The 24,702-nt window shown below is 37.5% G+C and overlaps 1 protein-coding gene across 2 annotated transcripts in view; it reads left to right on the forward strand.

Moving 5' to 3' along the window:
• Positions 1–24,702, forward strand: part of ARHGAP42 (Rho GTPase activating protein 42) — a 315,580-nt gene that overhangs the window by 103,913 nt on the left and 186,965 nt on the right. For both annotated transcript variants that reach the window (XM_054438876.2, XM_063671373.1), the window contains exon 3: positions 8,954–9,015. In XM_054438876.2, the coding sequence (XP_054294851.1) occupies positions 8,954–9,015 (62 nt within the window). The remainder of the gene's footprint in view (positions 1–8,953; positions 9,016–24,702) is intronic.

The following is a 24,702-nucleotide window of genomic DNA, read 5'->3' on the forward strand; positions in this document are numbered from 1 at the left end:
CTCACATTTGGGAAAATGGTTTCTGAATTGGGGGTGGTTTTGACTTTGGGAAACAGAATAAACATCATTAAAACAAAACAAAACAAGGTAACATCAGAATTGCACAGGTCCTCATTTTCATGAGTACACTAAGTGTGCTTTCAAAGAAAACCAAATATGTGACTTGACGACTTCATTAGGCCCAACAACACTTACTGCATTGACAAAAATCTCAGTAAAGTTTTCTCAAGAATTCAGATAGAATTCATTTGAAGTAATAAGATAGTGGGAAGAAGTCTAGGGAAAAGGCAGCAGAAATTAAGTTTTGAAATTGTGTGAAAATGAAATGTCCTTTTTGTGTTTGCATGTATCTATTTGCCAAAATTTGGCTTTTGTGAAATATATACACTTACCATATATATAAGCCTAGTATATATATATATGAGTATATATACCTGAACTCTCAAACTACCTTATAGTTTGGCAGCTACAGAGTAGGTATTACTAAGCTGTCTTAAGCTAGTTCTGGGAGAGTATCCTAAGGAAAAACTATTAGATATATAGTTTAGAATTATTTCCATAATCTACTGTGACTTTCACCCTGCAGTCATCATAATTATTACTAATTTACATAGGTAATGCTAACAGTCTGGAGCAGTAGTAGCAGCCACTTTCTCTTATGGGGCAAGTCCCTGGCTTACAGGTTTCTTTCTTTTGAGTCTAGCTGTGATATGGTTTGGCTCTGTGTCCTCACCCAAATCTCATCTCGAATTATAATCCCCCTGTGTCAAGAAAGGTGATTGGATCATGGGGGCAGTTTTCTTCGTGCTGTTCTTGTGATAGTGAGAGAGTTCTCGTGAAGTCTGTTGGTTTAAAAGTGGCAGTTTTGCCGGGTGCGGTGGCTCACACCTGTAATCCCAGCACTTTGGGAGGCTGAGGCCGGTGGATCATGAGGTCAGGAGCTCGAGACCATCCTGGCTAATACGGTGAAACCCCATCTCTACTAAAAATACAAAAAATTAGGCGGGCATGGTGGTGGGCGCCTGTAGTCCCAGCTACTTGGGAGGCTGAGGCAGGAGAATGGCGTGAACCCGGGAGGCAGAGCTTGCAGTTTGCAGTGAGCCAAGATCCCACCACTGCACTCCAGCCTGGGGGACAGAGTGGGACTCTGTCTCAAAAAAAAAAAAAAAAAAGTGGCAGTTTCCCCTATGTGTACTCTATTTCCTGCCACCATGTAAGACATGCCTACTTCCCATTTGTCTTTTGCCATGATTGTAAGTTTCCTGAGTCCTCCCCAGCCACGTAGGAGTGTGAATCAATTAAACCTCTTTTGTTTATAAATTACCCAGTCTCATGTAGTTCTTTATAGCAGTGTGAAAACAGACTAATATAAGTTGTTATGCTGGTGAGGATAAGAGAAATGAGAGTATTCAGTTAGACCAGAAGAGAGCGAAAGATTAAAGACTTGGTCACAAGTTCTGAATCTCAGCCCAAACGTGGTTTGGCAGGCCATGTTGGGATCCACATTGATAGACAAGATTAAAGTGTAGCACAGATTGGTGCCTGGGTACCTGTGCAATGTCAAGAACCCAGGCATGGAGGGAGGCACAGGGAACAGGGGCTGAGTGAGAATTTAAAAGGAGGCTAGACTATGGGTCATAACCCCTGCCAAGAGTCTGGGTAGTATGGTTAAAGGTTAAACAGGAACAAGGGAAAGCATAAAGAAATCCCTCAATGGTAAGCCAATGGATTCCAAAGTAGGAATTCTTTACATGTGCCTTGTGAAGAGTCTGGATTGGTGTTTGATTGCTGGAGGGACCAAATTCAGCACAGGTGCTTGTAGTATAGACAAGATAGATAAGTGCTGAGGCAGAGATGCCCCTAACCCTATGCAGAGTATCTTCTCAACTTTATAAAAGTTTAATTTTATTATCATTTTCTTTTGTGGACTGTGCATTTCTTATTTCCTATACTTAATTAGGAACTATGCTATGATATTAAACAACTTTGTAATTACTCAAATAATGTCCAGTAAGCTCCTCCAACTTGGTATGTCTCATATTTGCCTAAACTTAACTCATCTGATTGCATGGCTTCATTGGGATTCCTTGATGATAGGATATAATTAAATAATTTAAATGCAAGATTTCAGAGCGTGTTCTCAAGATGACGCTGTTTTTGATTTGTGTTTGGCAATTAAAAAGCAAAATCTGACCACAAGGAGGACATTGTGGAGAACCAGACTTAGATACCTCAATGATAACTAAATTTCCATGTGTTTTTCATGTGAGCCTTTAGATTACAAGGGACTATGAAGTATCAGAAGAAGGATGTATGCCTCCAAGTACTAGGTTGTATTTACAGTGACATGCCAGTATTCGTCAGTAGGGCTGTGACTTTTTTTTCTATTGATTTATTTAATATGAAGCAATTTATTGACTTTGCAAGTGAGCATCCATGGAGCTTGAAGCCAGAAATGGAGTAGAAAAATCTTATTTGATGTTGTGGCTCCTAGAAAATAATGACTAGAATTTGTGGTTGCAAATAAAACCAATATTGCAAAGTGGATGGCCTATCAGTGAGGGTATTAATTGCTACCAAAGACACCAAGTATCTGGTGGGAGAGTTGGTGTCCCTTTTAATAAAACTCACCCTGTTTTGCTGACATGGTATTTATTGTTTAGGCATACCACAAACTGATTGTGCTTCTTATTTTGGTTATGGATTAAATTGTTCTTAAAATTTACCATTGGATACAGCAGTCAGTATGCTACCTTTGATTTTTTAAGTGTTCAAAAAATTAAGACTCTCTCAGTGGAAGTTCCAAGCATAAACTACTGATGTGATGGTCCTTAGATCATTGCATGCTTTTGTAGTATAATCCTGGGTATCACTTGGCTATGTATGTTTATCCTACTCTTATTTTTCTTGGTGTGGCCAGATCTAGAAGCATATGACCAAGTCATCTGCTCTGGCTTATATCCAATTTAAGTGGTAATGTTTTACTACTTGTTTCCTACTCTGTATGAAATGTCAGTTCAGAAGGATACTAAGAAAGGGCTTTACAGAGCCTACACTGTCTTCCAAATGGAAAAGTAAGGTTATTGTTGGGGCATCATCTGGACTTATAAAATGTAATTGCATTGGTTCAATCTGGCTTTTATAGACTTCTATAGATTTTTAAGTTTTCCTAGAGATACAACAACATTTAAATTCTTACTGCTGACCCAGTTCTCCATTGTAGCATATCTGAGGGTGTTATGTCAAGTCTCAGGTTCCAGCCCAAGCTGAGGACCGAGGGGAGTGGGTGGATGAGTGGCAGGTAGCTGGAAAAAATGCTCGCAAGATCGTAGACAGTTTTGATATGGCTTTACTCTCTCTCTGGGTGTGAGTGAGCTGTGGGTTCAAGCAAGCCATGGGTGCAGTCAAGCCATGGGCATGAGTCTCGGTGTGAGCATTAGCAGGGTAATTATACCTTTTACAGACAGTAGTGGCTCCAAACCAAGCACGTGCTCACGTGAGTGATCACCTAATGTGTCTTGCATGGTTACATAATGTACAGAGTTGTGTGCCTGCGCTCCAAACCCACTGAGTCATGCTGCACTGGAAGGCCGCCTTGGCCTATTCCTGACTAAAGTGCAGCCATCTCCCTTACAGAAGGTCATAAGGAATTTGTGCAGTCTAATAAAGTGATATAGTGTGCTGTTGACATAATTGTATATGTCACTGAATTTATGATCTGTACTGTTTTTTGGGTATGTGTTTTATACTATTTAAATTTAAAGAAAGATTTCTGGAAGAAATTTTTAACCCAGCATTGTCTGATTATGATATAAATGTTAATTGGATACAAGAGAGACATGCTTTCCCCTTCTCATTGTAGTTTTAAAATATATAAAGCCCAAACTGATCAATTGTTGAAACATTTGATGGTATATTAACTAGTATTTAAGATAGTGGAGTTATGTCAACAATGAACACAGCAATTTTTAAAATTTTCTCTCATTCTACTTTTAGACATTAAACAGGTCTTCCAGGCAAAAATAGTAGTGTGAATTTAAGCCTGCTAAAAAGATTAATCTACAAAATAGGTATTTTAGACAGTTTAGGAATGTTTCAGAATTTATGATATTGGCAAATGTAGAAGCTGTCATCATACTTCCTCACTGTCTAGGTATGATTCAACAATTGTGTTTGTGAACATTTATACTCTCAGCACCTGTCATAAATAGACTTGAGTAATAGATTTTTTTTTTGTTCTGAAAGTGTTTTTCCAATATTATGTTGTAGAGATAAAAAGGAAACCTATGGTAATATTCTTAAACTCAATAATTTGTTAGAAAGTTAAAATTTATATGTGAAACTATATTTTGATTGTTCTTTAGTAATCTCATGCTCCAGATGGACAGGAAGGGAGAGAGATTAGTATTGAATATAGTCAGGAAAGTTTCATTCAGGTGGCAGGAATTTAGATAGCTAATATAATTTCCCAAAGTGTCTGGCCTATCTTTTCATAATATTTCATGAATCCTAGAATAAGAGTTGATATGTTTCTCCTTGTAGAGCAAATAGATTGTGGAAATGTATTGTTAAACTCCCAAATGCATTCAGTGGTCATCTATTTTCAGTCTACTGTGTATTAAGTATTGGTTTTAGAATATATCTCTGACTAAATCAAGCTCTTGTCATAAAAAATATGACATATGTCATAAAAAAGTCATAAAAAATATGGTTAAAATCTGTAATTTTAGGACAAGCTGTTGTATTACATGTTAGTCTGGATCCCCAAAACCAGATAATAAAGTAGTTGTTATTCATGTAAATAATAGTATTGATAAATAAAATATGAGGTATTACGAATTATTGCTGATAATTGAGTATTAGAAATGTGCATGTAACTTCCAGATTTTGCTTAAGGAAAGTCTGAGAATAAATGGCTCAAACATTCACACAAACTCAATAACTATTCTGTATAAAGCACAGTGATGGGTGCTGGGGGTAGTTATTTTGTGTATGCTTTTTGCCCAAAGTCTGGTGTAGAATAGACTCTACAGTTTTCATGGTCTCTTAGGGCATTTTTGGGTCTTGTGCACCAGAAATTCTAACCCTGGCCTCTCATGTCTAGGGAGCTGCTGGGGCACACTAGGCAGTTTGGATCTGCCTGGCTTGTGTCAGAGGTTTCTGTTAGACTTTGTGGGTGGGTCAGGTAGGGAAGTGACTGGAGATCCCCATCAGCCTGTTCTCTTAAAATGCAATTTACATGATAATACCTTACATTCTTGTACCTGCTCTATGGTATTGTAAATTCCTGTTCAAGAAAGCACAGAAAGATCTGTGTTATGTTAAGCCTAGAAAACTATTAACACAATACTTTGATATTATTATGAATGAAAGGATTTAGAGGAAAATTTCAGATATGGGCTTAAAAAGTTAGGCCACTGTTACTGATTCATAAAATGAATATTTAATGTCCTCAACATTTTTTTTTAATAGAGCAAATGACAAACATGAGTGTCTTCATTGTACCAAGAAATATGTACTTTTCTGGAACTGAGACTACAAAATTTAAAGAGACCCAGTCGTAGTTTTTTGAAGTCCTTTCCCTGAAAAATCAACAAAAAAAAAAAGAGGGAAGAAAATTTGTTGTCAGATTGGGGCAAGTCTCAGAAAACTCCTGGAGGGAGAGGAGTTTTTGTTGTGGGGAACCAGACATGCAATTGCTTTTGCATGTTAAAATTTTTCTTCTCAGACATTGCCATTATAATCAACTATTATCTTACTAAATCTATAAATAGTGTTCATATGGGAAACAGACCAGAAAACCATTCAAGTAAAATAGAAAACAGGATCAAAAAAGTAGAATAGCAAAATGAGAGCTTGTTTTCTTACTTGTAACCAAAATCTGATTTAAGACAACTTCACGATTTGCTCTTGAGGTAGGAGGTACCTTAGGGGAAGCCTGTGGACTTCAGCTGTTCTTAGAGGCAATACCCAGGAGCCAGTGAAATACAGCCTGGGGCTGTATGAGCCAGTGATCGTTTCCTGACTTGACCAAATGGAAAGTTCTAGTGTGCTCCTGCCAATCTAATATTGTTATATTTTCATTTGTTCCAAAATAGCAGTTGACAGGCTTCTATGTACTAGGTATTTATTTAGCCCTTTGGGAAATTTAATAAATAAAGGATCTATGTCCTCCTAGCATTTAGACTAGTATGAAAATAAAGCATTTGTAGCATGTTTTATTTTTCATTATATGTTGAAAAGTTATAGATTTTGTTAGGATTAATGAAACCTAGCAATCTCCTACCTTGCCAGTCCCTACTACTTACTTTAATTTCTCAGAAAGACTATGTTGAACTTTTAGTCATTTCTTGTAATTTTTTCAAGACCATGATTGTCCTGCTATTTTTAAAATTTGTTTTTCAGTTTTAGATATTTATCATTTGGCTTCGTACTGTTTTCATACATGTCTTTACTTCATACTATTTTACATATGCCTTTCTCCTATTCTCTCGATAGTTAAAACAACTTTGGCAAAATCAGTTTTTCATGTTATATTGTAGTGACTTTGTACATATTAGTTACAAGTCAGCTACTTAGTTTATTGTGATTGTGTTATTTGTATAACGTTGTTTTCTCAGGAAATAACAATTGACTTGGAATTTTCTCTCTTTTTTTTTTTTGAGACCGAGTCTCTCTCTGTCGCCCAGGCTGGAGTGCAGTGGCGCGATCTCGGCTCACTGCAAGCTCTGCCTTCCCGGTTCACGCCATTCTCCTGCCTCAGCCTCCGGAGTAGCTGGGACTACAGGTGCCCGCCACCACCCTCTGCTAATTTTTTTTTGTATTTTTAGTAGAGACGGGGTTTCATCGTGTTAGCCAGGATGGTCTCCATCTCCTGACCTCGTGATCCACCCACCTCGGCCTCCCAAAGTGCTGGGATTACAGGCGTGAGCCACCGCGCCCGGCTGGAATTTTCCTTTTTTAAAAAAACATACTTATTGTTACACTCAGGCAGCCCAAACTGACCTACCTCTTGACTTCTTTTTCTATAGACCTGTTATCATTGCCTTCCAGCATCCCGAGTTTTGTTGACTTCTTCAAGCTCACCAACCAACAGCTTCAGTGGCAGTAGATACCTACCAGAATGATGGAATACTTTAACCAAAAGAAAGCACAAAAATATAATATGCTGTTGTACACTCCAGTTAAAATATTCTTTATATAATAAGTTTTTGTTCAACTAACTGTTGTCAAAACGGGAATGTATTATAACATTAATACCAATATTTCTGAAGAGATCTCTTTTATCCAAACTTTAAAGAAAAGACCATCAATGTGTTTATTAGATTATCCTGAGTCTCCCAAGTAATCCATTGATTTCTGTTATGGTAACTCTGAAAAAAATCCAATATGAAATAATCATAGGGTTTAATATTTCACACCAGTTTGGCTAGTGTAAGCCTAGTAATTCTGAAAAGAGAAAACAACATTTTAAGTTGGAATTTTTAATTCTTAAATGGAAAATATTTTTTATCTTCCTTAATGAGTTCTTTTTGATTTGTTTTTCTCACTTACTTGTCTTTATTGTTGGCTTTATGCCAGAATTACTAAACTTCTGGTCTCACAGGATGTTTCCAGTATTAAGATGGGGAAAGGAAGTGACTAGGAATCTAACAAATAAGGCTGTATGGCCCAGTGCAATGGCTCACGCCTGTAATCCCAGGACTTTGGGAGGCTGAGGCAGGAGGATCACTTGAGTCCAAGAGTTTGAGACCAGCTGGGCAACATAGTGAGACCCTGTCTCTACAAAATAAATAAGTAAATAAATAAACAAAATTAGCCAGATGTGGTACACGCCTGTAGCCTTAGGTACTTGGGAGGCTGAGGTGGGAAGACTGCTTGAGCCTGGGAGGTCGAGGCTGCAGTGATCTCACCACTGCTCTCCAATCTGAGCAACTGAGCTAGACCCTGTCTCAAAAAAAAAAAAAGACGACATAGAAGAGGTTTATTTGTGTTATCATTTTTGTGACCCAAACATTCTAACTTTGGTTGATTATTCATTTTAAGCATTAGGTATGAAAAATTGATAGAGGTGAATTACTCTTCCATAATTGCCATTTGTACCTATGCATTTTTAAAGAATATGCTACTATAACCTCCCTTTAATTTATTTGCTTATTAGTTTTTATTTGCCCCCACAATGTTTCTGAGTACTTGATCTTTCCCATTTCAATTTAAATTGCTGTTCTTGTTCAATTCCTACTAAAAGTAAAGCAATATAGGTACAGATAGTTTTCTAAAGCAGGCCTCTCAACTTTAATACAGAAACAGATTACCAGGGGATCTTGTTAAAATGCAGATTCTGGGGTGGGGCCTGAGAGTCTGCATTTCTAACAAACTCCCAAGATGCTGATGTTAACACTGAATTGAACAGCAAAGATCTAACATACCTTGGATGTAGAAGTAAAGTTGATCCCTTCAGTATATGGAATCTGTTTTCAATTATCTGTGACCCTTCAGCTTCTAGAAGTCAGTGGAAAATTTTGCGTTACTGGCTGCTACTAAGTACACAAAATAGTAGATTTGTTGCTCCTTACAGACTTAAAAATGTTTGATTATTTGTATGTTACTGCTTACAAATGATTTCAATGCTATGTTTATCAATGTATGTGTACGTTTTACATATTAAATATATAAGCTATATTTCCTCCAATGTCTTTGAAGAAAAAATATTGTTGGTACTTGCTAAGCCTTAATTTGTACATACATCTCTGATCCATAGCTGTTAGTGATTAGGATCCTATTGTATATTCTTTTATGGTTATATAGACATAAAATCACATAATATAATATATACAAATTAATAGTATACAGAATATACTATATACAAATTAATAACCAGCTTCCTTGTAATGTTTCTTCTTGTTATTAGCAATGAAAATATTAATGCTTTGCATTTTTTTTTTCCAAACAGCTCAGTCACTAAAAGAATTTGCAAGACTACTCATTGCAGTAGAAGAAGAAAGGCGAAGACTGGTAAGTCTGTTCTGTATTTCTTAAGAATATTGCTTTGTTTCAACATATTAAAGAGAAAGAATGGACCTCCTGAACTAGAGAACTTTATACAAGGCCTTATGATTTGACACATCTACTAATTTTTACATGTACTTTTGAAAAGATTTGTGACTATAATTATTATATATTGCTAATAAGATATACCATTTTTTTCTAATTATATGCTTGGCATATGTAAATTACCTTTATTTTGCTTGCCATTTACTGTTCTGAGGATTAAAAATATTGATCAGACTGCCATTAAGAAACCCATTCTAATTCAGCAAACATTTAGAGGTTATAACAACCTCAGTGTTATAATACAGACATGTTTCAAATGTTTGAGACAATTCATGGAAGGAGGAACTTGCCAGGGTAGTGTTAAAAGGTAACGTTTGAGTTGAACCCTGAAGGTTGGGAGAATTTTGTTAGGCTGGGAAGGACAGGGAAAACATCCTAGATTGGTGGATGAATATATGCAAAGGCATTAGAGCATAGTTATTGGTGAAACACTTATCCATTCAAAAATATAATTTTATGCCCAGTGTTTTCAAATATCTGTGATGTTCTCTATGATGCAATGTCCTCATCTGTAATATGGGAAAAATAGTAGTATATATCCCACAGGATTGTTGGAAAGCATCTGTAGCAGCACCTGGCACATAGTAAATACATTTTGATGGTGATAACGATGCTGATAGTCAGTTACAGTGAGGGTTACAGACTTATCTAAGACATTATCTCTGATTTAACTGACCTCACTGTCCACTTGGGGGATTATATACACATATACAGCCATACTTCATTTCTTTGTGCTTTACTATACCACATTTTGTAGATAATGTGTGGTTTTTGTTTTTCTTTCGTTTTGTTTTTGTTTTCAAATTAAGGGTTTTGGTAACCTGCATTGAGCAAGTCTGTTGGCACCATTTTTCTAACAGCATGTGTGTACTTTCTGTCTCTGTGTCACATTTTGGTAATTCTCACAATGTTTCAAATTTTTTCATTAGTGTTATATCTGTTGTGGTGACCTGTGATGAGTGAATGTTGGGGTTACTATTAGGACTTTTTTGGGACTCCACAGACACTACCCAAATAAGACTGTGAACATAATCAATAAATGGTGAGTGTGTTCTGACTGTTCTACCAGCCAGCCATTCACCCATCTCTCTTCCTGTCCTCAGATCTCTCTATTGCCTGAAACATAAATATATTGAAATTAGGCCAACTAAAAACCTTACAATGGCCTGTAAGTGTTCAAGTGAAAGGAAGTGTCATGTGTCTCTCACTTTTTTAAGCCAAAAGGTAGAACTGATTTAAGTTTGGTGAAGAAGGCATGTCAAAACCTGACACAGGCTTAAAGCTAGGCCTCTTGAAACAAATAGTTAGCAAAGTGGTGAGTGCAAAGGAAAGTTCTTGGAGGAAATTAAAAGTACTAGTCTATTAAACCCACAAATTATAAGAAAACAAAATAGCATTATTACTGATATGGAGAAAATTTTAGTGGTCTGGATAGAAGATCAAACTAGCCACATTTCCTTAAGTCAAGCCCATCGAGAACAAGTCCCTAACTCTTTTTAATTCTTTTTTTTTAGACAGAGTCTTACTCTGTTGTCCAGGCTGGAGTGCAGTGGCGCAATCTCTACTCACTGCAACCTCCGCCTCCTGGGTTCAAGCGATTCTCCTGCCTCAGCCTCCTGAGTAGCTGGGATTATAGGTGCACCCCACCCGCCTGGTTAATTTTTGTATTTTTGGTAGAGATGGGATTTCACCATGTTGGTCAGGCTGGTCTTGAACTCCTGACCTCGTGATCAGCCTGTCTTGGCCTCCCAAAATGCTGGGATTACAGGCGTGAGCCACTGCATCCGGCCCAACTCTTTTCAATTCTATGAATGCTGAAAGAGGTGAGGAAGCTGCAGAAGAAGAGTTTGGAGCTAGTAGTGGTTGGTTTATAAGGTTTAAGGAAAGAAGCCATCACCATAACATAAAAATGCAAGGTGAAGCAGCCAAGTGCTGATATAGAAGCTGCAGCAAGTTATCCAGAAGATCTGGCTGAGATCGTAGATGAAGGTGGCTATACTAAACAACAGAATTTCAATGTAGACAAAACAGCCTTCCCTTGGAAGAAGTTGCCATCTAGGACTTTCATAGCAATAAAAGAAAAGTAGTCAGTGTCTGGCTTCAAAGGACAGGCTGACTCTCGTGTTAGGTGCTAATGTAGCTGGTGACTTTAAGCTGAAGCCAGTGCTCATTTACCATTCCAGAAATCCTAGGGCCCTTAAGAATTGTGCTAAATCTACCTTGTCTGGGCTCTAGTTATAGAACATGGAGCCTGGATGAGAGCACATCAGTTTATAGCATGGTTTACTGAGTATTTTAAGTCCACTGTTGAGACCTATTGTTCAGGAAAAAAAAAAAAAGATAGCATTAAAAATATTACTGCTCATTGACAATGTACCTGGTCACCCAAGAGCTATGATGGAGATGTGCAAGGAAATTAGTGTTTTAATGTCTGTTAACACAACATTCATTCTGCAGCCCATGGATCAAGGAGTAATTTTGACTTTCAAGTCTTATGATTTAAGAAATACATTTTTGCAAGGCTATAGCTGCCATAGATTTTGATTCCTCTGATGGAGCTCATCAAAGTAAATTGAAAACTTTCTGGAAAGGATTCATCATTAGAAGTTGATTCTAGTGATTCCTGCTCATAAAGAGGTTAAAATATCAACTGAAGTTTGGAAGAAGTTGATTCCAGCCCTCATGGATGACTTGGAGAGGTTCAAGACTCAGTGGAGTAAGTAACTATAGATGTGATGGAAGATTTAAGAGAACTAGAATTAGAAGTGGAGCCTGAAGGTGTGACTGAATTGCTGCAATCTCATGATGAGACTTAAATGGATAAGGAGTTGCTTCCTATGGATAAGCAAAATACATGGTTTCTTGAGATCAGATCTACTCCTGGTGAAGATACTGTGAATATTGTTAAATAACAACAAAGAATTTAGAAGACTACATAAACTTAGTTGAGAATGCAGTAGCAGGGTTGACAAGATAGACTTCAATTTTGAAAGAAGTTCTACCATGGGTAAAATGCTATCAAACTGTAATTCAGGCTACAGAGAAATTTTCTGTGAAAGGAAGATTCAATCAATGCTACAGACTTCATTGTTGTCTTAAGAAATTACCACAGCCACTCCAGCCTTCAGCAACCACCACCCTGATCAGTTAACAGTCATCAGCTTCAAGACAGGAGCCTCCACTATCAAAAAGATGATGACTTGCTGAAGGCTCAGATGATTGTTAGCATTTTTCAGGCAGAAAATACTTTTAAATTAAGGTATGTACACCATTTTTTAGACAAAACACTATTGCACACTCAGTAGACTACAATATTACATAAATATAACTTGTTTGCACTGGGATCAATAATTCATGTGACTTGCTTTATATATATTTACACATATTCATATATTGAACTTATATACTTTATATATTTTATTTATATTTAATGTGATATTCACTTTATTGCAGTAGCTTGGAACTGAACCCACAATATCTCTGAGGTATGCCTGGTCAGTATAATACTCACGTGTGGACTGAATCCTCTGGGACTGTGACACAGTATGGTATTATTTTTCTGAACTGATAAGAGAAAGCCATTTGAGGAAGGTGGGTGTTAGTAAGGTGCCTTTGACTCAGAGGGTACATTGCCTGAGCTGGGGAAGGATCACACAAGTAGGTCGTGGCAGTTGTAGAAATGAACTTGGACAGAGGCCCCAAAGTGGGAGACAGTTCTGTATAAGTTGTGGAATAAGGCAGATGGTTCTTAGAAGGGATTAGTAGAAGGTTAATTAATAGTTGTGGTCATATGCAGGGTTTCAGGGCTAGGCCTAGAAGTTTTTATGTTTGTTATAGGCAATGGGAGAATTCCCAGAAGTTTTTGGAGAGAAGAATGAGAGAATTAAAGTACAATTCAGGTGATATTACTTTGGCAGCCATGTGAGAAAGAGATGAGGTGGGGAAGAAATGTTCTGGCTGGTGGTGGGATGACCACATTCATTTAGGAAACATTAGCCTACATGGGTCTAGTCCCAGTGCCAGAGAGACAGCCATGCAGTGTGACCTGTACTACTAGAAATGTGTATACTTTTATGGGAGACTGACCTTTTCTAGTGGGGCAAAGACAGGTTTTCTGTGAAGGTGACTTTGACCTGAGTTTTGAAGCCTAAATAGTATGCTGTTTTAAGCGCTTTATATGTGATCCTTACTCTACCTCTGTGAACTGTATCAAAGAAGTCTAACTTCCACAGGGAGAATTGGATAGTATGTGCACTTGTGTTCAACAAGAGCATCTGATGACAGAAATGGGAAAGAGAGGTTAGAAAGATGTGAAAATTAAGCATTAGAAGAGTAATGGAGCCAAAGGAAATAGTTCTGGTTGGCGAGGCTGTGATTCAGATCTTGTGTAAATAGTTCAGGAAAGCAATAGACTAAGTACCATGCATTATAATTCTAGAAAATATGATGGTTTAAAGAATAGAAGAAAATGTGTTGTAGTTTTTGGGAGGAAAGAGATCCAAAGGAATGTTCTCATAGCACTGAAGAGACTTTGTAGGCATCAGAGGAAAAGCTCTTCCTTTAAGGTGGAAGAAAAGAAAGAGAGGGTTGATAAAAACATAGTAGAAATGTGAAATGGTAAAATGGTTTGGTGGACAAGTGGAGAACAGTGTTATGAAGGAGTGGTTATTTAATGTGCCCAGGAGTTTGTAGAAATGGTTTAGAACAGCCAAGGGGGTAAGTTATTCAAAAGATGAGTAAGGGGACTATGGTCAGCAATGAAGAGGAATTGAAGTTAGCCATCATAAGTCTGTTAAGGATGGACTAGTTACTATGTTTTTGTGGATTTTTCTAGGAATACCCAATACTGAACTGTAAACAGTAAGCACAGTTGGGGGATCAGATTCAAGTTGATGGTTGGCCCAGAAGACAATGGTGCTGGATTAAGGAGACGTGCATTTGTATAATATGAAAATGGGTCTTGGTTAAGTGTAGCAATAATCGAGGCAGGAGGTTATTGATAGCCTTAGAAAGCAGAGATGGCAAGCATAACTACTTAGTGATGTTGAAGGTTCACTGGGAACAAAGGGGAGTTGGAAGACAGGGAAGTTGTGAAATGTACTGAGCTTGGTTTTGGAGCTGGTCTGGATAGTGATGAGATTAGGATGTAGCTGAGCTGGGAGACAGGCCTTAGGAATCCATAAAGCTGAGCTCAGAGATTTGGATGTTTTATGGACAGGATCTTGACATCATCCAGTATGATGACAGAGTCAAGGACAGAGACCAAGGAGAGGAAATGGCTCAAGAATGTGGTAGAGTATCTTATAAGCCATGGAGATGAAGGAAGATCTGACCACCCATTTCTTAGTGTTTCAAAGATCTTCATTTCATTTATTCTTTTGGCCATGTTTCTGTTGTTGGGGCAGGGAAGATATTTTGCTTTCGTGGGTGAAATCATACTGTGGGTTTTGATTGCTTTACCTGTTGTTTCAGAAAGGATCTGAAATAAAGAATGTGCAATGTAATGAAAAAAACTCTAGATACAAGTGTAATGGAATGCATTTCCACAGATTATATACAAAATAACCACTAATCACACAAATCTAAATATTGCAGTGATAAGTTAACACTTCAGTCACATAAGTTAACACTTCAGTCATATGATGTTATTAAAACAATGATAGTATAGGTTTAATATCCCTTATCCAAAATGCTTGGGACCAAAAATGTTTTAGATTTCAGATTTAAAAAAATTTGGAATATTTGCATTATACTTACTGGCTAAGCATCTCAAATTTGAAAATTTGATATTGGGAATGCTCCAGGGAGCATTTCCTTTGAACATTATGTCTGTACTCAAAAAGTTTTGGATTTTGGAACATTCCGGATTTTAGATTTTCAGATTTGGGATGCTCAACCTGTATGTATAGATGGTGAGAGATTTTGTACAAGGATGTGTCAAAGAACTTGTATTTAAAAAATTAGTGCTTTATTTGGGGGAGAAGAATATTTTTAGTGTACCAGGAAATTGTAAAGGGACTATATAATTAATTATAAAACCACTAATTCAGATATTTTTTATTGATAAATCGTGAGTATTATGTATGTATTTGTTAGGTTTGACCAAAGTCTTCAGTATGTTGAAACAATGAGTAAACAAAAATATTGACTGAACGCAGTTGCTCATACCTGTAATCTCAGCATGAGGAAGATTTACCATATTTAGGAAGATGAATATGTCATCTTGGTAGTTTAATGACTATTTGCAGAAAAGAGCCCAAAGAAACATGGATTTTAGAAATGGAACTTCCTCTTGTCTCCTTCTAACTTTTAATATTGAGGGTTTTTATTTTGTTTTGTTTTGTTGTTTTTTTGTTTGTTTGTTTGTTTTTACATTTCTGCTAAAATGCATAGTTTTAATGCAACAAAAAAGCACCTGAGAAAATAATGGAAAGTATGTTTCAGAACCTTTTGAGGAGGGTATAGTTTATTCTGTCTCATACATCTCATACACCTTCCATAATGCAGGATTTTCCACAGTGTGGATTGACACCTGCCATCATGTGGCTAGGCAGAGATCAGCATTTTAATGGCACAAATATAAGAAATAATCTAAAAGCTCTTTGTACTGACCTTAATAAAATGTTTATTACTTAAAAGGTGAGGATCTGGTATCGATTATTGATGTATGCTTTTTAAAAAGTGTGTCTTTATTGGAAATGCTAGAATTTTTCCACATAAAATGCAGCACTTAAATGATTTGAGTTAGAAGGTGTCATTGATTAGGTGTCTTTGTGGTCAGACTCAGACTACCTCTAATACAGAGAGGGGCTTCTAAACCATGTAAACTTTGTGGTAACGTCTTCTCAGTTTCTGTACCACCATAGAAACCAGTCTTTTTCTTTAGATCACAGCTAACTTGGCTTTGCAGATGCCACCATTTTGTCTTAGGCTGTTCAAAATTAATTTGAACCAATGTTAACATAACAAGAGAATTCCCTGGAAAAGGATGAAATGCTAGGTTGTGGCTTTCTAGAAGAGATCTAGGTAACCTCTTCTTTGTTGTTTGTATTGAAATAGTGAAGTTGACTCTTTTGCCTCCATGCCACTGGAGGTGATAGTGCCTCCCCTTAAATCCCTGGAACCTCATCCACCCCCATTTCTCCCTTCTTTATTTATTTATTTTTTTTTGAGGCAGAGTCTTGCTCTGTCTCCCAGGCTGGAGTGCAGTGGTGCGATCTTGACTCACTGCAGCCTCCGCCTCCCAGGTTAAAGTGATTTTCGTGCCTCAGCTTCCTGAGTAGCTAGGACTACAGGCGCACGCCACTACACCTGGCTAATTTTTGTATTTTTGTTTTTTTAGTAGAGATGAGGTTTCACTCTGTTGGCGAGGCTAGTCTCAAACTCTTGGCCTCAAGTAATCCACCCACCTCGGTCTCCCAAAGTGCTGGGATTACAGGCATGAGCCACTGAGCCTAGCCTGTCCCTTCTTGATACACTCCCTCTTGCCTGTTCTCCAGCCCTATGGGTTTCTTTCTATTCCTCTTTGTGTGTCACTACAGGCTTCTTTTGAACTTACAGTTTTGTCCTTTCCTCTACCTTGAACATCCTCGTCCATATCCTGTCATGATTGGCTCCTTCTTGTCACGCAGGCTTCATCCCACATATCTCCCCTGGCCTCCTGCCCTTTCCATATAGCCTTAGTTTAGTCCCCTTGAGTTCTAACATTATAACAGAAATACCTTCACTCATGAAGCTTGCATTCTAAGGGGAAGAAACAAACATTAAACAAATTATGTCTGCTGGTGATAAACGCTAAAAAGAAAAATAATGGAGCTGGTGGGGGATGTTGCTGTTTATGAAGATGCCTGTAATCTCAGCACTTTGGGAGGCCAAGGCAGGAGGATGGCTTTGAGGCCAGGAGTTAGAGACCAGCATGGGCAACATAGTGAGATCCCATCTCTACTACAAAAAAAAAATTGGGTAGATTTAAATGCGTACTGTATATCTAAGTAGCCTTGTTTGGGGAGCAACTAGATATATGGGTCTAGCATTCAGGGGAGGAGCTGGGGCTGGAGATATAAATTTAGGAGTTGTCAACATGTGTGAGGCATTTAAAGCTATAGGAATGGGTGAGCTCACCCAAGCTAAGAGTGTGAGACAGAAGAGAAAGGGTGGGAGGATAGAGCTCTGAGGTTCATCGAGTCCACAGTTTGATCAGATGTGGTAGAATCAAGGTAGAGTCTAATGTCCTCTTAGGGAGACATTAGATCAGTAGGAGAACTGAGAGAAAGCTTTTTGGATGGCTTGGTCAAAGCCCCGTTTCTTCACTTGCATATAGTAGAGATGTGGCACCATAACAGACATAGGTTGTGGACCCAGTGGCTGCAGCGTTCCTTAGGACAGAAGGTCCAAATTATCTGGTACACTTTATGCTCCTCCTTTACCCTCCAATCATTGTCTGACCACTGGGCCCCTCACTTTCTAGTACAGTCTCTGACCTTGACAAATGATTTCTTGTGTGTTTAGCAATGTAGATTTTTTTTCTTGGCTATATCTGTGTCACCAATGGGGGAAGCTTCAACTTCAAAATATTTTATCTAGGGTTTATCTTAAAGAATTTATACCAGTGAACTTATTTCTTCTATTTTTCATTTTGATGAACATGAGAACTATCATTGCCCACAACATTTCACATTTGCCTTTGACCTGTGTAAGTTACAAATTTTGCTTTAGGTTTTCCAGAATTGTATATTTTTTTAGAGACAAGATCTCACTCTGTCACCCGGGCTCGTCACTGTAGCCTTGGATTCTTAGGCTCAAGTGATCCTCCTGCCTCAGCCTCCTGAGTAGCTAGGACTATAGGCACATGCCACCATGGCCAGCTAATTTTCAAGTTTTTATCTTTTTATTTTTATTTTTCAGAGATTGTGGGTCTCACCATATTGCATAGGCTGGTGTTGAACACCTGGCCTCAAGTAATGATTTCACCTTGGCCTCTCAAAGTGCTAGGATTGCAGGCATGAGCCACTGTGCCCTGCCTGTCTTTTTATCCTTGAGTAGTGAAAGTACTTCCCTGAAATGAACTAGCTGCCTGGGTATTATTTTGGGACAAAAAAAGTTATAGGAGGACTTAGAAGAAAAATTTATAACCTTCATTAAAATTTAAATAATATTTTCTTTATAAGACTATTAAGGCCTCCATTTTTCTTTCACTTTTGTTTTAAAACATAAAGTTAATAAAGGTTAATGGGAGTAAAATCAGAATAGTTTTAGATGTTTATTTTTTAATTGTTTAATTTTTTTTTTTAGTCAGAGTCTCGCACTGCCACCTGGGCTGGAGTGCAATGGCACGATCTAGGCTCACTGCAACCTCAGCCTCCCAAGTAGCTGGGATTACAGGCGCCTGCCACCATGCCCAGCTAATTTTTTGTATTTTTATTAGAGATGGGTTTTCACTATGTTGGCCAAGCTGGTCTCGAACTCCTGACCTCGTGATCCACCCGCCTCAGCCTCCCAAAGTACTGGGATTACAGGCATGAGCTACCACGCCCGGCATAGGTATTTAAGAAAGAAAAAACTGTGTTGGTAACATCATTTGATTTTGAGCTTTTGTGTGAGCCTCAAAAAATGTGAAGAATCTCTTAGTGGTGCTCAGTACATTAGACATCAGGAGTATGTGTCTGTTGAACACCTAAAATGTGTTTGTTGTTATGTGCCTTGCATTGTATTTCTATGGGGCAGCACTGCTTTAGATGATGATAGCAACTGACACTGAGCATTCCAAGGTGCAAGGCACTGCTGCAGTTGCTTCATATGTTTCAACTAATTTAATATGAACAGCAGTCTTCAGAAGTGTATGCTATTAATATACCCATTTCAAAGTGTATGCTATTAATATACCCATTTCAAAGAAGAGGAAACTCAAAGGCACATAACTAATATGTGGTACCGCAAGGATTTGAACCCATGCTGTGGGGATCTAGAGCCTTCATATAAATCACAGTGTCACAAAGTAAGACTCTATTTCAATTACAGATTCCATTAATAACAATAAATAACATATATTGTTGATACCATATGTAATACTTTAGATGTATTACTTCAATATCTTACAAAAATTAGGGAAGAAGGGAAGAACATAGTCATAAGTTTTGAAATTATCTTAATTTTCAGTAAGTTCATCATATTGTTACTGAAAAGGGATCCTGATCCAAATCCCAAGAGAGGGTTCTTGGACCTTGTGCAAGACAGAATTTGGGGCGAGTCTGTAAAGTATAGATATAAAGAAACAAAAGAATGGCTACTTCGTAGGCAGAGCAGTGGCATGGGCTGTTCAACTGACTATACTTATAATTCTTGATTATATGCTAAACAAGGGGTGGAGTATTCAGGAGTTTTCTGGGAAAGGGGTGGACATTTCCTAGAACTGAGGGTCTCTTCCCTTTTTATACCATGTAGGGTAACTTCCTGACGTTACCATGGCATTTATAAACTGTCATGGTGCTGGTGGGAGTGCCTTTTAGCATGCTAATGCATTATAATTAATGTATAATGAACAATGAGGATGACCAGAGGTCACTTTTGACGCCATCTTGGTATTGGTGGGTTTTGGCCGGTTTCTTTACTGCATCCTGTTTTATCAGCAAGGTCTTTATGACCAGTATCTTGTGCCAGCCTTCACTCCTCATCCTGTGACTAAGAATCCCCAACCTCCTGGGAATGTAGCCCAGTTAAGTCTCAGCCTTATTTTACTCCACCCCTATTCAAGATGGACTTGCTGTGGTTCAAATGCCTCTGATAATACTTAGGCATATATTTCTATGAAAGCTTTATCCATCAATCCTTTGACAGTTCCCACATTAAATTTTGACATGTAAGATCTAAAAATGTTCAGTGAATCTGACAAACCTATTTAAGTCTTTCCCCCATTCTTGAACCCAGAATTTATGAAGTAGTAGAATATTTTAAATGTTGAAAGAATTACGTATCCCCATTTCTCTTGATGAAAGATTTCCCTTTATTTATTATTTTTGCCATACATCTTTGCTTTGCGAATATGCCCTCGATAGGTGATATGGATTAATCTTAAGTTTCTGGCTTTGGTGCTGTTATATGCTTAAGTGCGATTATCTGTGGAGTAATACAATTTCTTTTATTGTCTCAGATAAATGAGGCACAGTATGCCAAAATTCCACGTGTAGGAAAACGGATTATGTTTCTGGTATGTCTTAGGTTAACTTTTATTAGAAACAAATTTTAGGTATGTTGGCCTCCATAGCAACATTCTTCTGCAGTGATTTCACCTGAAATTAAAAAAAAAAAAGAATAATAAATCATCTCAATGTCCTACATGCATAAAGTTCTGATTTTCACATTTACTGAATTGTGGATGCTTTCCATCTCCTGATTTCCAGTTTTCTGGTGAAATATTAAGGTAAGAGTGAGAGGTGGTAGATCATATACAGTTTATCACAACTGCAATAATAGTGGCTTTTATATTTTAGTGCTAATAATCGTAAAATTCATTTTTAAATTTTTTATTTGTTTGTTTGTTTATTTATTTATTTATTTTTGGGACAAGTCTCACTTTGTTGCCCAGGCTGGAGTGCGTTGGCACCGTCTTGGCTCACTGCAACCTCTGCCTTCCGAGCTCAAGTGATTCTTGTGCCTTGACCTCCCAAGTAGCTGCCATTATAGCTGCCCGCCACCACACCTGGCTAATTTTTGTATTTTTAATAGAGACGGAGTTTCACCATGTTGGCCAGGCTGGTCTCGAACTCCTGACCTCAGGTGATTGACCTGCCTTGGCCTCTCAAAGTCTGGGGATTACAGGCATGAGGCACCATTCCTGGCCCCTCATTTGTATTTTTTAATTGTGCAAAGAGCTTTTATATACATTTTCTTTTTTTTTTTCTTTTGAGACAGACTTTTGCTCTTGTTGCCCAGGCTGGAGTGCAATGGCATGATCTCGGCTCACTGCAACTTCCACCCCCTAGGTTCAAGAGATTCTCCTGCCTCAGCCTCCTGAGTAGCTGAGATTACAGGCGTGCACCAACACGTCTGGCCAATTTTTGTATTTTTAGTAGAGATAGGGTTTCACCACGTTGGCCAGGCTGGTCTCGAACTCCTGACCTCAGGCAATCCACCCGCCTTGGTCTCCCAAAGTTCTAGGATTACAGGCGTGAGCCACCGGGTCTTGCCTTTTTATATACATGTTATTTGATCCTTACAACAATCTGAAACAGCACTCAGTGTGATGTCGACCTCTAGTAAGTGACCACACTTTACGTATGGGACCAGTTCCAGGAGTTGGGGCTTGCAGCTCATTGTTCTGTTCTATCCCATGTCTTCTCTCTTTTAGTTTTGATTTTAATCACCTTGTGGTCAGAGATCTGATCTTTTTTGTATTCCTATTTTCCTTATATATGTTAGGTGTTCTGAAAACCATCTTGGTTGTTCAAAATTTAGCGTAGTGTTTCGTAGCACAAACTCCTTGATAGAAAATGAAAAGGTGATTGTTGAGAATTATCAGTTTTCTTTTCACCATTTCTCAGATTGTTTGAATTAATTCATTATGGTTAAGTCTGACAGATAAATAAACTCTCTTTGAAAAAAAATTCATTAGTGTGAAGTAATTGAATAGGACAATTGCTAGGATTTCAGAAAACTGAAAGTGTTCATATTTATAGATTGTATCTTTTGAGTCTGTAACTGAAAATGACTTAGGACTCTCAATGATAACTACAAATGTCTGTCAAAATTCAAAACATGCCTCAGAATAGAAATAATGCAGTGTTTAGACAGTGAAGCCTACCCTGGCATGTGTCCTTTTAGCCATTTCACTGCTCATTAACAGAGTATATTAAAGAGGAATTAAAGATGTAGAACTGGGGCTGGGCGTGGTGGCTCACGCCTGTAATCCCAGCACTTTGGGGGGCCAAGGCGGGTGGATCACGAGGTCAGGAGATTGAGACCATCCTGGCCAACGTGGTGAAACCCTGTCTCTATTTAAAAAAAAAAAAAAATTATATATATATATATATATATATATATATATAGAGTGTGTGTACGTATATATATGTATATGTATGTGTGTGTGTATAGATATATATTTTTTTATATATATATATATATATCTCTATACACACACACAAAAATTAGCCAGGTGTGGTGGCACGCACCTGTAGTCCCAGCTACTAGGGAGGCTGAGGCAGGAGAATTGCTTGAACCCGGGAGGTGGAGGTTGCAGTGAGCTGAGATTGCACCACTGCACTCCAGCCTGGCGACAGAGCAAGGCTCTGTCTCAAAAAAAAAAAAAAAAAAGAAAAAGAAAAAAAAAAGGATATAGAACTGAGACTTTTTTTGTGGTGCTTTTTACTAGCTCTTGCAAAATAATACTTGGAAAGGAGGTGGTATTTTTCCTTAGTAAAATTCAGGTTGTATGCTATGAGGAGTTCTGCTGTCATAGCACACAGTCAACATAGAGAACTGAGTTGACACTAATTTTAAAATATGTTTGTGTTTTGCTATCCAGTTTTATAATCATCTGGGCATGAATTTTTTTTCTTACGATTAATGCTAGTCTCATAGCTGGTATTTCATGGTTATGTATTCAACTGCTAAATTTAAAGATTTGTAGATGCATACGTGCAAATAGTCATCCAGTCTTTCTACTTTCCTGTTTCCCAAGACCCACCCTGCCCCCCATTTGTTTTTATATTTGACATTGACTGCAGGGAAGAATTTAAAGGGAACTTTTTTTAACCAGATAGTGCTATTGAAAAAGCAATTAGTTTAAAATAGGATGCTCTGAATAAAGTACTTTCATATTCTTCTGACTCTTTTCCTGTCGAGATATAAACTGTATTGAGTTTTTCTTTTTTTTTTTTAAGTTTTTCTGTTTTCCTATGAATCTTTGGGTGTTAAGGTGTTTTGTTGCGTTTGGCTATGAATATGAGCTGCCACACAACACCTGCCCTTCTGGTCTCTTTCCTAGCATCTCTAGTTCTTTCATTTTCCTGCCTTTGGCATTTATCCTAGTTTCATAAGTTTTAATTTGGAGTCTTATAATTGCACATCGTGTTGAAATCTTTCCATTTTTATCTTTGCACTTTTGGAAATACATTTACTCTCTACTGTTGGCCATCGCTTTCCATTGGTACAGCTGGGGAAGTGCTAGTCTTTATCCCATTCATAAACCATGTTTTGATGTTCTTCTTTGATACTTGGGAAGCACAAAGATACTTTGATATTATAAAAGGTAAATGTATATAAAGTTATTGTGTAACTGTCCCTTAAAACTTTAACATCTAGGTGATGCACTTAATTTTAAAGGACAGAAAAAATAAACCTAAACAGGCATGAGGTAGACTAGCAAAATGCCTATAAAAGGTATCCTGAGGGGAAATTTTAAATAATGGTAACAAAGCTATGGATGAATGGGAAATATCAGCTGATAGACCAACCAGATATTCAGAAATAAGGGAACATTTTTTGGTTAGCACAATGATTTTTGTCTTTACTTCTGATTAAACCATAGAGTATATTTATGCACTACAGAAGGAAATGCAAATTTAACTTGATAATTTGATACATTTAATTTCAAAAGAAAGGGCAATAAAAGCTTTTTAAAATTAAACTTTTTTGGGATAATTATAAATTCACTCTTAACTATAAAAAATAACTAGAAATCGGGTGTATTCTTTACTGACAATTTCTCCCAATGTAATACCTCATAAAATTATAGTAAATAGTTCATTACATTGTACTTGTTATAATAGTAATTAAAAATAACAAATTATTCATAAATGTTCCCTTTTTCCTGGAATCAGGATTCATAATTTGAAAAGCCTAACTCTTAGGGGTTCTTATCAAGATGCTATGTTTCTTCATCCTGTGATTTATCTGTGTGTCACCCAGGATACTCATTTGCAAGTCAAACAGGAAATTGATTGGAAAGACATTGGGGCATCTCATTTATCTGTGAGAGGGCCCACATTGCTTGTGGGATTAAGAAATAGCCAGAATCACAAATTCTAAGGCCTCTAAGAGGTTTTTTATCTCTGCCTCTCATTTGCTTATCGGCCTCATTCTGTTAGCTGGCTTCTTGCACATGGTGAGTCACAAACATTGTACTAAACCTCACAGAAATTGTTTCTAGATAGGATTGTCTAGTTTTTCATTTTAAGACAAGATGAAGAAGAAAGAAAAAGAGAAAAAGAAATGTAGGAGAGGCTCTGATTGGCCCAGCTAAGGTCACTTAAAGACGCTTGACCAATTACCCAAGGTTAAAGGGACAGAATGTATTGCATAGACTTTCCTTTGAATATAGAGCTATTTTCGGAAACAAAGGAATTATTGTGAGTTGGGCAATCATTCCAACTCTTGTCTATTATAATATGGCAAAGACCTTAAGAAATTTCCGGTTAACATTGTCATTTGAACAGAATACTATGATAGTTGTGTATGAAATTTTACAAGACTTAGAAACATATCAATTCACTCAAACCTTGGAAACATTTACTTAAAAATTAGGAGTCACACAAAGATGTACACTATTACTGTTTAAATTCAAAATTGTTTTGGAGGGCCTCTAGTCTGTTCAGT

Source organism: Pongo pygmaeus, chromosome 9 (assembly GCF_028885625.2).
Source record: "Pongo pygmaeus isolate AG05252 chromosome 9, NHGRI_mPonPyg2-v2.0_pri, whole genome shotgun sequence".
In the NCBI taxonomy this organism is placed as follows: domain Eukaryota; kingdom Metazoa; phylum Chordata; class Mammalia; order Primates; family Hominidae; genus Pongo; species Pongo pygmaeus.